This window comes from Muscardinus avellanarius, assembly GCF_963383645.1.
Source record: "Muscardinus avellanarius genome assembly, chromosome: 3".
Lineage (NCBI taxonomy): Eukaryota > Metazoa > Chordata > Mammalia > Rodentia > Gliridae > Muscardinus > Muscardinus avellanarius.
In genome coordinates this window covers 102,942,117-102,955,211 of record NC_137788.1, presented here as the reverse complement: position 1 = coordinate 102,955,211, position 13,095 = coordinate 102,942,117, and the positions used below count along the sequence as shown (strand labels likewise).

Genomic DNA, 13,095 nt, shown 5'->3' with positions numbered 1-13,095 from the left:
GGCCTCAAAACATTGTGCACATGGCCCCCACAAGGAGTTTCTTCCTTAGCTGGGCATGGTGGTGCACACTTGTAATCTCAGTACTTGGGAGGCTGAGATAGGTGGATCACAGGCTGGAAGCCAGCCTCAGCAGCTTAGTGAGGCTCTCAGCAACTTAATGAGACCCTGTTTCCAAATAAAATATAAAAAAAAATAGGTCTGGGGGTGTTGCCCAGAGGTAAAAGGTCACTGGGTTCCATCTCCAGTATCACCAAAGGGGAAAAAAAATGTTTTTTCTCCCACTTATGAGGTGGTACTCTAAGAATAAAGAGAGAACTGTCTCTCCAAAGGATGGAGAATCCAAGTCCAAATCCTGTTTGTTGATTAAAACAAAATAAAAACAAACAAACAAACCCAAGCTGACTCACCCAACCAATCCCCTATTTCCTCCCACAAAGGGCAACCTGGGTCAGGAGAAGAGATGATCCCCAAAAGCCTGCCAGCCGGATATTATTTTGTAAAAGAACTGAAGCCACTGTCAGCCTCCTTATGGAAAAGTACAAGTTCTCCACTCGTGATGAAACAAGTAACTACAGGATCTCTAGGGAGCTTGCTTTTTCCAGGCACTTTTAAGCCTAATTGCAAATTCATCATGCATTTTTGGGGTCATCCTTAAGATTCTAGGAATAAAAATAAGTTAATTTTAATTGGCTACTTAAAGATACATGCGACACAGCATTTTTATATAAGAAAGCTTTGAGAAATCAAATAAGGTAACTACCAATCTCTATTGCATTGGATATTTTACCTTAGTAATAGTATGGAATCTCTTTCTTTCTTTCTTTCTTTCTTTCTTTCTTTCTTTCTTTCCTTCTTTCTGGAGGGGGAAATGAGAATTGAACCCAGGGGCATTCTACTTCCGAGCTCCAACCCCAGCCCTATTTTTTATTCTTTATTTTAAAATAGGGTCTCACTAAATTGCACAGAGCCTCACTAAGTAGCTGAGGCTGTCTGCGAGCTATGATCCTCCTGTCTCAGCCTCCCAAGTACTGGGATTACAAGCGTGCACCTCCATCCTTGACTCCTATTCTATTTTTGAAACAGGGTCTTTCAAAGTTACTGAGGCTGACCTTAAACCTACAATACACCTGTTTCAGCCTCCCAAGTACCGGGATTACAAGCATGCACCATCACGCCTGGCTGAATTTTTTCATTATTAAAACACAAACATGCCACCAACAATTCCTCAAAAGCTTTTTTTCTGCTCCATCATCTGAATTCACAAAAACCCCACTTCAAGGACCATGCATGACACCGCACATGCCCAAAGCAGGCAGGCTTCCTTGTTGCTAGAAGATAATGTAATATGGGCCCTGGACTGAGAACTGCCTTATCTCTCCCAGCCACCTGTGAGTCACACAAAAACGAAACAGCTAGAGTTATAGAGAAAGTCAGGAAGTAAATATTATTGCTTATGCTGAAAATTATTAGTTGTAAATATCTATTGACAACACATGAATGACTCTCCACATGTTCACATGTATCATCCTAGTGATGTCATTTAAATGCAATGAGTCTTCAGGGTACTTTTATGCCATCTTCTTCTTCAGAAAAGATGGTAAACAAACCTTTCTGGAGCACAATTTGTATCAAAGACTTTATATAGTAATCCTGCTTCCAGTAATTTATGACAAAGAAATAACAAAAATGCCAGGATACATGTTTACTGTAATATGCATAATTTTAAAAATAGTACACAAGTCAGGCATGGTGCCACATGCTTGTAATCCCAGCATTAAGGAGGCTGAGACAGGAGGATCACGGTTTATGGACAGTCTCAGCTACTCAGTGAGGCTCTTCGCGACTCAGTGAGACCCTGTTTCAAAATAAAGGATAAAAAAATAGGGTTGGGGGTATAGTTCAGAGATAGAATGCCCCTGGGTTCCATCCCTAAAACCATTAAATAAATAAATAAACAAATAAATAAATATATAAAGTAAGTAAGTACACAAAATGTTGCATGATATGGGAAAGGTTTAATTAAGGCATCCCACAACAGGGTATTATATAGCTTTTATTTATTTATTATTTTTCCTGTACTGGGGGTTGAACCCAGCGGCATTCTACATTTGAGCTATATCCCTAGCCCTATTTTTTTTATTGTGGTTTGTGTGTGTGTGTGTGTGTGTGTGTGTGTGTGTGTGTGTGTGTGGTACTGGGGTTCCTGGAAGCCCTTCTACTTCCGGGCTACACTCCCAGACCTATTTTATATTTTTGAAACAGGGTCTCTTATGCCAGCATGGCTGGCTTCGAACCTGCGCGATCCTCCTATCTCTGCCTCCCAAGCGCGGGGATTACAAGTGTGCGCCACCACGCCCAGCTATTGTGTATTTTGAGACAGGGTCTTACTAAGTTGCATCAGGTCTCACTAAGTTGCTGAGGCTGGCTGTGAGCCCTTGATCCTCCTATCTCAGCCTCCCCAGGACTGGGATTACAAGCATGCTCATCTGGTTTATATAGTTTTTAAAACAGATATTTCTGCTGGGGCATAATGGGACACACCTGTAATCCCAGTATTTGTGAGGCTGAGACAGCTTCTGCAATTTAGTGAGACCCTGTTTCTATATAAAAAATAAAATAAGGCTGGGGGATCTAGCTCAGAGGTAGAATGCCTCTGGACTCAGTCTCTAGAAATACACACGCACATGCACACACACATACACACACACTCACTTTTGAATAGTATTTAATAAGTTAGGATATTAAAAAGTAAGATGCGAGCCAGGTGTGGTGGTGCATGCTTGTAATACCACTAGTTGGGAGGCTGAGACAGGAGGATCGCGGGTTTTCAGGCAGCTTCAGCTACTTAGTGAGGTCCTTCATAACTTAGTGAGACCCTGTTTAAAAATGTAGAATTAAAAAAAAAATAAGGCTGGGAGTGTAGCTCAGAAGTAGAATGCCCCTGGGTTCAGTCTTCAGTACCACACAAAAAAAAGTAAAAATTCAGGATTTAAATTTATATAGTCTAAGCTGGGCATGGTGGCACACACTTGTAATCTCAGCATTTGGGAGGCTGAGATGAGGATCATGATTCAAGGACAGCCTCAGCTACTTAGTGAAGCCCTTTGCAACTCATTGAGACCCTGTTTCAAAATAAAGAAGAAAAAAATAGGGCTAGGTGTGTCGCTTGGAGGTAGAATGCCCTTGGTTTCCATCCCCAGTGCCACACACACACACAAAAAAATGTATATAGTCTTATCCCAAATTTAAAAATACATGCATATATTTAACTCACAAAAACAGAAAGACTAGAAGGCATATCAATTGATCTACATGGAAAAATTAATATTTTTTCTTTACATTTTATATGATTTTTAAAGTTTCTTAAGTTTATATACAGAATACTTTTCTTTCTTTTTTTGAAGTACTTGTCTCACTACGTTGTCGAGGGCCTCACAATGCTGTGGATGGCCGTGAACCTGCCATCCTCCTATCTCAGCCTCCCAAGTACTGGGGTGACAAGTGTGGGCCACTATACCTGACATCAGAATACTTTTTCTTGAAGAACCAGAGGTTAAAAGAAACAGCTTCATGTGTGTCTATATTGGTGCTTGGGACTGATCCCAGGGCCTCCTTCATGCTCAGCATACATTCTACCACTGAGCTATAGCCCTAGGCCTGAGAACCATCATTTGAAATACTTGTCACGTGGCAGACACTGAGCAAGAATTTTAATAATTATCGAATCTTCACAGCAGTCATGAGAGGTAGGCTTCTCAGTCCCTATTTATAGTGGAGGAACTGAATCTCCACTATTTAAGCAATTGCCCAGGGTGTCCTGGATTCTAGCTCGGACAATGCCCAGCTTTCCTGCTGTACCACATGCCTCACCTGTTGTGGCTCCTAGCAGGCCCTTGGGAGGCTTGCATTGAAGGTCACTGACAAAACAGAGCTGTGTACAGCTTGCCCAAAGGCGAGGCCTTGTTTTAATTATGTATTTACTTATTTTTGCAGTACTGGACATGGAACTCAGGGGCATTCTAACTCTAAGCTACACCATCAGCCCCATTTTTAATTCTTTATTTTGAAACTGGATCTCATTCATTTGCAAAGGGCCTCAATAAGCAGCTGAGGCTGTCCGCAAACCGTGATCCTTCAGTCTCAGCCTCCCAAATGCTAGGATTACAAGCATGCACCACCATGCCCAGCTCAAGGCCTTGTTTTACTTTTTTCTTTTGTGGTACTGGGGATTGTACCCAAGGCAGTCTATCCCTAAGCTTTACCCTCAGCCCTGTTTTTTATTCTTTATTTTGAAACAGGGTCTCACTAAATTGGGGAGGGTCTCACTAAGTAGCTGAGGCTGGCTGCAAACCTATGATCCTCTTGTCTCAGCCCCCCAAGTACTGGGATTATAAGCGTGCATCACCATGCCTGGCTTTTGGTTTTTTTAAACTCATCATTTCTCCCTCCCAAAGTAGCAACATCTTTCTTTTCCTACGGTGAGAAATAGCCTTTTTCCATTGCTAAGGCTGGAGGTTCCACGCAGAAGCAGTTTTGAACCACACCCAGCTCACACACGTCTGTGCCCTCAGCCCATTTCCTCATGGCCACGGTGTCAGCTGTCCTGCTTATGGTTTGGCATTTTTGTCAGGTTATGAGCAGGGCAGGGCAGAACTTAATCCCCCCAGTCCTCTCTTACAGCCAGCTGGCTCCTGGTCTCTTCCCTGAATACTAAAACAAACAGGCTGTGTGCTCTGACTCCTTGCTCAAACCGGGAAGGGGGGGGGGCAAAAATATCCCAGCTATGTGAATAGTCAGAGGAATATCTGGCAGCACATTTGACCTTTTGTAACTTCACTTTAGCCAAATAGACAGTGACTCCAGGGAGCCAGGAGCCCTGTCACGCCCTAAGCCTCCCTCCAAGTTCTGTTGAGCTCCAGGTACTGCCTTGGTGAAGAGTGTCCATCCCCCTCCCCACCTGGCTCTGTTCCAGATGGGTCTCCAGTGACACTCACTGCACCCCCCCCCCATCAAGAAGGCAGAGGTGGAATTTTTTGCTACTGTTCCAAGGCCTCTTCATTATTTCCTGTTCTCTCCCAGAGGCAGAGACAGGAAGTTACTTGGATAGGGTCACAGCAAGTCAGTGACATTCAGGAATAAAACTTACTGTGTGAGCCACCGCTTTATCCCCCAGCACCACGATTCATAACTTAAAAAAACAGAACTACCGAGGGACTTCTACCTGGGAAGAGGACGAAGGAGGTGGGGAATGGCACATGATACACAAAATAACAGCATAATCTGATCCTTCTTTTTATTCAGACTCTGTCTCTTTCTGCATGTTTATAGAGGTTTAAAAAATACTTGGTTAAACAAAGTGAAACAGATTGAGTTACTGTAGGACTACTTTGAACCTTTAATGTACTCATGGACACTGAAAGGTTTACAACAAAAAGGGCTTAAACACAACCATAAAACTAAGGATTTCATAGGCATCAGGACTTAAATGAACAAGTTTTGGGAAGTGCTGCTCCAGGGTGAGCCCGCAGGATCCTGTAAAGATAAATAAGGCCCCAGAAAAATTTTCACCACTAATCATTAGCCACTATAATCAAAACTACAGTGCTAGATCAAACAAGGTTGTCATCTCTACTCTCCCATGTGTACTTCAGAAAGGATCTATGGTATTTTTCTACGTGCTGGTCAAAGTTCCTGGAAGAGAACCCTGCCTGGAAAAAGTTTACTGGAGTCAGAAGGTATTTTAGTGCCAGGCTCTTGAACTCAGTAGCTAGAAGAGGGGCAGCCTTGCTGCTGTGCGGCAGGAGAGAATCATGGCCTGTTGAGGCACTCTGGCTCCCTGTGGTTGCTGGGCCATCATCAACTCCCCTAGGTATCAAGGGGGGCCCCAAGCTCATTTCCTCCCTTGGTTCTGGAGAGATAAACTCCTCATCTGCAGACTTTAATGGCACTGATAATGCTGAGGGAGCAGTCAACACAGTCGCCGAATTCTGGGACTCACAGAAAGGGTCTCCCTCAGCCCATTCTTTGCCACAGAGGTCTGGAAACAACTGCTTCTTGACCTGCAAAGGATGGGGGGAGGGCTGTTCCTCAAGGTTTTCTTCCTTGGTCTTCTTTGAGTCTCCATCAAACTGACACTGATTAGCACTCTTCTCAGGGGATTCAAACACAACACCCTGGATTCTTGGCTTCTGTAGCCTCCTTTTAAACAGCCAGAGAAAGTGCGGTTTTCTAGAGGAGGAACTCATATATTGCTGCACAGATTCTGGGACCAGGGGTGTAGAGAGCCTGGGGCTCAGGCTGTCTTGAAAGTAGTCTCCACAGGGCTGTCGGCTAACAATGGGCACCACCTGGCAAGGCTTCAGTGCTGCTACAAATGCACGAAGCTCAGAGTAGGAGGAATGGTCAGAGTAAGGGATGATGTGGATATCAGGGTGGGAGCGGCGGATTTTCCGGCTTGTAGGAAGGATAGCAATGGTAGGATGGGTTTGGTTCCAATACAGCATGGCTGAATGGCAGATCTCCGTATGGTCCACGGCATGGATGCGGCCAGCCTTCTCCTCCACTGTGAACACATCTGCCAGGCCCAGCAGCTGTACCAACTCCAGGCGCCGAGGACTCAAAACCACCCAGGTCCGAAACTCCAAGGCCAGTTGCTCCAGTAATGATTCTTTTCCAAGGCTATAGAGTCCTGAAAAATGTTAACAGAGGTTGGAGGAAGAGAAAGAAGTTGGAGAATCCTAAAAAAATAGCCAAATGTTTAACAAAAAAAAATCACAAAATTCATGCGGCAATTCGGAGAGTATATCAAGGAGAGGGTAGCATTTGAATTTATGGAGAATGAAGGGCGTGGGGGCACAGAATCCAATCATTTATTCAGTTCAAAGAGAGAAAACACCTGCCAAGTATTAGGCACTGTAACAAACAATACAAAGGTCTCAGGTGTGCCATCTACATGAAGGCCCAGAAACAGCACAGTTAAAGGCAAGATCAGAGATACGTATACAGTGTTACAAGGGCTCAGAAGAGTAGCTACCAGTTGATTAAATTCGGAGAAGTTTCTGGAAAATGACAGCTGAGCTAAATCTTAAATAATGGGTCAGGGTTAATCTGGCAAGGAAAGGTTATGCTAGAAAACATTTTAAGAAGATACAATAGATGTTACTAAAATAAAAAAGTAATTGGTATAAAATGGCATTAGAAAGATAAGCCGCAGGTCTTCCATGAACTGTTAAGAAGCTGGGACTTAATTCTATAAGTATAGGGGCCACTGAGCAGTCTGAAGCTGGAAAATGGTTACTTCTAATCAGAGGTATAATATTAGACCTGGGCTTTAGAAAAAAAATACCATAGCTATATTATTCTACTGACTAGATTTCCAATCAGAAGGCCCAAACAGTATTCATATACAAAGAAATGGAGACATAAATTAGCATCATGATTATGGCAACAGATATGGGAGATTTTGTGTGTGTGTGTGTGTGTGTGTGTTACTGGGGACTGAACCCCGGGGCATTCTATCTTCAACCCCCCAACCCTATTTTATTTTATTTTTTGTTTGTTTTTTGGTACTGGAGATGAAACCCAGGGGCCTTCTACCTCTGAGCTATACCCCCAGCCCTATTTCAAATCCACAACTAAACTGTGAATCCTTTTTAAGAGAACATCCCTCGTCCCCTACCCCCAGTCCTGGGGATTGAACCTAGGGCCTCACACCTGCTAGGCAAGTACTCTACCACCGAGCTATATCCCCAATCCGTTTCTCACTCCTCTAGGTCCTTATTAAACTGTCAGGCCTCAAACTCAGAGACAATATTTTATTCATCTTTATATCCCTCCACATATTGGATACTTGGCACATAGTAGGGACTTATATGTTTGCAAATCAATTAAGCTCTGCTACAGTACCTTCTTGGAGTGCTTCTCTGTATTGAAAACTTCAAGAAGCTGGGTGTGATGGCACATGCTTGTAATTCCAGCATTTGGGAGGCTGAGACAGGAGGATCGCAGTTCGAGGACAGCCTCAGGTGCTTAGTTAGGCCATTTGCAACTCAGTGAGACCCTGTTTCAAAACAAAGAATAAGCCGGACATGGTCTGGACGCTTGTAATCCCAGCATTTGGGAGGCTGAGACAGGAGGATCTCAGTTCACTGGCAGCCTCAGCTGTCCTTCACAACTTAGTGAGACCCTGACTCAAAATAAAGAATAAAAAATAGGGCAGGGGGTATAGCTCAGAGTTCAAATACCCCTGGGTTCTATCCCCAGACCTGAAAAAGAAAGGAAAGAAAAGAAAGAATGAACAAAAGAAAGAAAGAAGAAAAAGAAAGAAAAAGCCAGGCGTGTTGGCACATGCTTGTAATCCCAGCATTCAGGAGGCTGAGACAGGAGGATCCCGATTCAAGGACAGCCTCAACTACTTAGGCCCTTTGCAACTCAGTGAGACTCTTTCAAAAGTAAAGAAGAAAAAATAGGGCTGGGGATGTAATTGGAGGTTGAATGCCCCTGGGTTCCATCCTCAGACATGAAAATTAAAAAAAAAAAAAAAGAAAGAAAGAAAAGAAAGCTTCAAGAATGAGCAAGCACGGTAGTGCACACTTATAATCCCAGTACTTAGGAGGCTGAGACAGGAGGATTGCATAGGTTCGAAGCCAGCCTCAGCTACTTAGTGAGGCTCTCGGCAACTTAGTGAGACCCTGTTTCCAAATAAAAAAGAAAATAGGTCTGGGAGTATAGCCCGGAAGGAAGAAAGCCCCTGGGTTCCATCCCCAATACCACAACAAAAAAATTAAAATTAAAAAAAAGAAAACTTCAAGAATGGTTAGGAATGGTGTTTCTTTGTGAGTAGTTAAGCAATCCTGAGGGCAGGGAATATTTCCCAGTCAAATTGGTAGTCACCCTGGGAGGCATATAATTTTTCCAATGCTTTTGTTTAACCTCACTTTGAAACTCCTTTCAAAGTTGGGACATGTCCTTTTAAAATGTTCATAATGATGGCAAAATCTTTTCCCTTTTGTGGACTTATTATAATTTTGGAAACACACAAAAAGGCCATTTAGAACTAAATGCATTACATTTTTAAAACTAAAAATGAATTTTCATAAACCATTTCTCAGAAAGAAACTCCAAAATCAGAGTCCCAGAAATGTTTTGTGCCATTGTAGAATCACTAGAACAAGCAAACAGCTGTTTCCTCAATTCAGCTAATATAAAGCACAACATTCACTTAAATATATCTATGTTCTGATAATCTTCATTCATTTATATAGTAGATATCTATTGAATGCTTCTGTGTCAGGCACGTATCCCGAATTAGGCATTGGGATATATGCCTAATGAAACAAAGAGCTCTGTCTTCACAGAAATTACATTCTGGCAGGAGGAGACTGACAACAAAAACTAAATACAATAAAGATGTAAATTATGGAATATATTACAGGGTAATGAGTGCAATATTGTTCTTCCTCTACTTAAAACCCTTCAATTGCTCTTTGTTTAGGATCAAGTTTGAAATGGTGTATTAGCACTCTAGCCCCTTCTGCCATTATTATTATTATTATTATTATTATTATTATTATTATTATTATTCATTATTTTTGGTACTGGGGATTGAACCCAGAGGCATTCTACCTCCAAGTTATACTCCCAGCCCAGTTTTATTTATTTGGAAATAGGGTTTCGCCGAGTTGTTGAGAGTCTCAAAAAAACTGCTGAGTCTGTCTTTGAATCTGTGATCCTTCTGTCTCAGTCTCCCAAGTACTGAGATTATAAGCGTTGGCCACTGCGCCCGGCTCCCTTCTGCCTTTCTAGCCTCCGTGCACACTGTATGCCTGTCACACTGACTACTGACTCTCTGTTCCAAATCTACAAACTTCTTCCCACTTTCATCCATATACTCAAGGAGTTTATGTGTGTGTGTGTGTGTGTGTGTGTGTGTGTGTGTGTGTGTTTGTGCTCATGTGCATACCCACCAGGGGAAATGCTACATAAATTAAGGTAATAAGTAATAAGCAAATAAGTAATAAGCAACAACATATTAAAATGCATAAAGTATACTGGGAAAAAAAATAAAGTATATTGGGAAGTGATGAGTACTAAAAAAAAAAAAATGAGAATGTTAGCTGGCCTGTTTTGTGTGTGTATGATCCTGGGGACTGAACCAGAGACATTCTACCTCTGAGCGACACCGCTCACCCTTTTTATTTTATTTTTATTTTGAAACAGGGTCTTGCTAAGTTGATGAGAGTCTCACTACTTTCTGAGACTGTCCTCGAACCTGTGATCCTCCAGTCTCAGCTTCCTAAGTACTGGGATTAGACATGCACCAACCCTCAAAGAACTTAGATTCACTAGGGAGAAAAAGAAGACCACTCACCAATCTTTATGTTATGTTGCGGGTGCTTTCGAATGAGCTGGACAATCTGGTAAGCAGCTTCCTGTCGGGAAGGAAGAACCAAGGCTGGGTTGCAATTGGTATTGTCTAGGTATAAAGTATGGATCTGTTTCCCTAATGTCAGGGCTGGCTCCTTCAGCATGGATGGTGTATATCGAAAATCACCTGGAATAATATATAGGGTACAGGCAGTCAGAGACAAAAGGATAGAAAAGCCTTAACCACAGAGGAACATTTGCTCATTGGTCTGTGGACTACTAGCATGAAACTGTGTAGTACAGCTTCCTTGTGGAAACCTTTCCATTCTGCTCCTGTTCTTTAATTACATGATCTTCTCAAGGTTTAGACTGTCAAAGAGTGGGAAATCAATTGAGAAGGGGTCACTGTGCTTATATTATTACGGGTCAAGCCTACTCAAGAAAAGTAATATCTCAGCTGGAATGTAGGAGGGACTGATGGGAAGGCCCACCTGTGTAGAGGATGGTTCCAAAGTATCCTTCAAAGAGAAACATCACAGAACCAGGGCAGTGATTGGCATCCATGAGAGTTACAGTCATGGTCTCTCGTCCAATGTCATCTAGAGGCAAAACGTGGCTCTCGCCAACCTCCAGGGCTCGGATCCACTCCTTAGAGACCTGAGGAAAGTGTTGGTCACCCCAGTAAATGGACTCTCCTCCTCTATCAGGGAGTATCCCTTAAAGAATCAAGAAAAGCTGCCCAAGTGTATAAAGGACTTCCCAAGCAATCAGTTCTTCCTCTGTTGCCAGCATTCTCCATCCCATTCTCTGTATAGCTTTAAAAATTTGAAAACTTGCTGGGTGTGATGGTGCATGCTTGTAATCCCAGTACTTGGGAGGCTGAGACAGGAGGACTGAAGGTTCAAGGATAATCTCAGCAAATAGTGAAACTCCTGTCAATCTAGTGAGATTCTGTTTCCAAATAAAAATAAAAATAGGACTGGGGGTGTAGCTCAGCAGTAGAATGCCTCTGGTTTCAATCCCCAGTAACACACACACACACACACACACACACACACACACACACACACAGAGAATTTGAAAACTTTCTAGTCAATGGTTGTCAAACTTTCTCCTAATCATAATAACCTCTCAGAGCCAGTTGTTTAAAAAAATGCTGCCAAATTCTCAGGATCCACACTAGCCACACCTACCAAACCAGAGAGTCTGTATATTCACTACATTAGGTGGGCTCTTTCTATTATTTGGTTTTGGATGCTGGGGATCAAATTTGGGCCTTGCAGCTGCTAGGCAAACACTCTACCATGGAGCCACTTTCCTAGGCCAGGTGGATTCTTTAAGGCAAGCTTGTGAATTATTGGTCTAGCTTAGGTGAAAAGGTAGAAAGTATTCCTTTGGCTAAGCTAAAATATCTCTGCAATTTATAGCTAAAATATTTCCAATCAGTAGGTGAAAACCATACTCGTAGGCTAAAGATCCATTTCTGGGTTCAAACAACTCCTACATTGGTAAAAATCAGTCCTCTTGACCCCCACCCTGCACCTCCAAAGCTGTGACAGGCCGGAAGTCGCCACCCAGATGCCCGGACCAGCTCTCAGAGGCGACTCCAGCCCCCATACCTGTAGGTGACGATGCAGGAGGTGGGCAGTGATGGGGGAGCAGTAGAGGGGCCGGGCCCAAGTGCTGGACAGGCCCACCGTGTGGTCCGAGTGCATGTGGGACAAGAAGAAGAGCCGCGCGGTACCAGCCCTGCGCAGGCTCCAAAAGTCCACTGCAATGGGGGTGTGGGGGATCAGGACCCCGTTCATGGTGCCGGGGTGAGGCTCCTCATGGGGACCGGGCTCTTGCGTGCGGAGCACACCTGGGCGCCCCGGAGGAGGGCATCCTGGGGCGAAGACAAGGCCAGTAAACCGGGCGTGGGGGCGCTAGCTCACAATCCCAGTACTTGGGAGGCTGACAGGAGGATCGCAGGTTCGCGGCCAGCCTCAGCTACTTAGTGAGGCCCTCTGCAACTTAGTGAGGCCCTGTTTCAAAATAAAGAATAAGAAAATAGGGTTGGAGGTATAGCTTGAAGGTAGGATGTCCCCGGGTTCCATCCCCAGACCCGCTTAAAAAAAAAAAAGAAAAGACGAGGCCAGACGCCCTAAAGGAAAACCAACCCAACAACGGAATCGTTACTGGAGTGGACAGGATGAAGGAGGTGACCGCGCTGTGGGCGTCGGGACCGGGAGGCCACCGCGGAAGGCTGCCACCGAGGGCGAGCGGCGGCCACCGAGCGCCACTCCCACCCGCGCGGGCCCGGAGGCCGGCCGCGCTCGAAGTGCGCGCGGCCGGAGCAGAAAGGCCCAAGTAGTCGAGCCCGAGCGCCCGAGCGGCGGGGGAAGGGCAGCCCAGGTCGGGCTGGGCCGCGCTCGGCGCTCGCCGGGAGAGTGGCAGCTGCTCCGCGAGGCCCGGCGCGGGGCGGGACTTCCGCCGAGGGCGTGGTCGGGTCTCTCCGCGGCGCCTTGGTGCCGGGACGGGCCGGAAGCCGGCAGGGAGGGGTCCGTGGCCCGGCGGGCGGCGGGCGGCGGGCGGCCGGGAGCCGGGGCGGAGCCTGCGGGCCTCGGTCGGGGCCCTGCGGGAGCCGAGGGCTGGAAGTGTGAGTGGCCCGAGGATGGGTTCCCGCCTCGGGAAGCCTTAGCTGGGGCGCGATCTCGCTTCAGCCTTTTCACTGACCCACATTTCCTTTAC

At 44.8% G+C, this 13,095-nt stretch overlaps 1 protein-coding gene across 1 annotated transcript; it reads right to left on the bottom strand.

The window, feature by feature from the left end:
- Positions 1-5,609: 5,609 nt before the first annotated feature.
- Positions 5,610-12,173, bottom strand: DCLRE1B (DNA cross-link repair 1B; the record flags this gene model as incomplete). The annotated part of the gene is made up of 4 exons (XM_080691505.1): positions 5,610-6,688; positions 10,370-10,552; positions 10,857-11,022; positions 11,985-12,173. 4 exons carry the CDS (start codon positions 12,171-12,173, stop codon positions 5,610-5,612), a joined length of 1,617 nt encoding a protein of 538 aa, XP_080547631.1.
- Between the last annotated feature and the right edge of the window lie 922 nt (positions 12,174-13,095).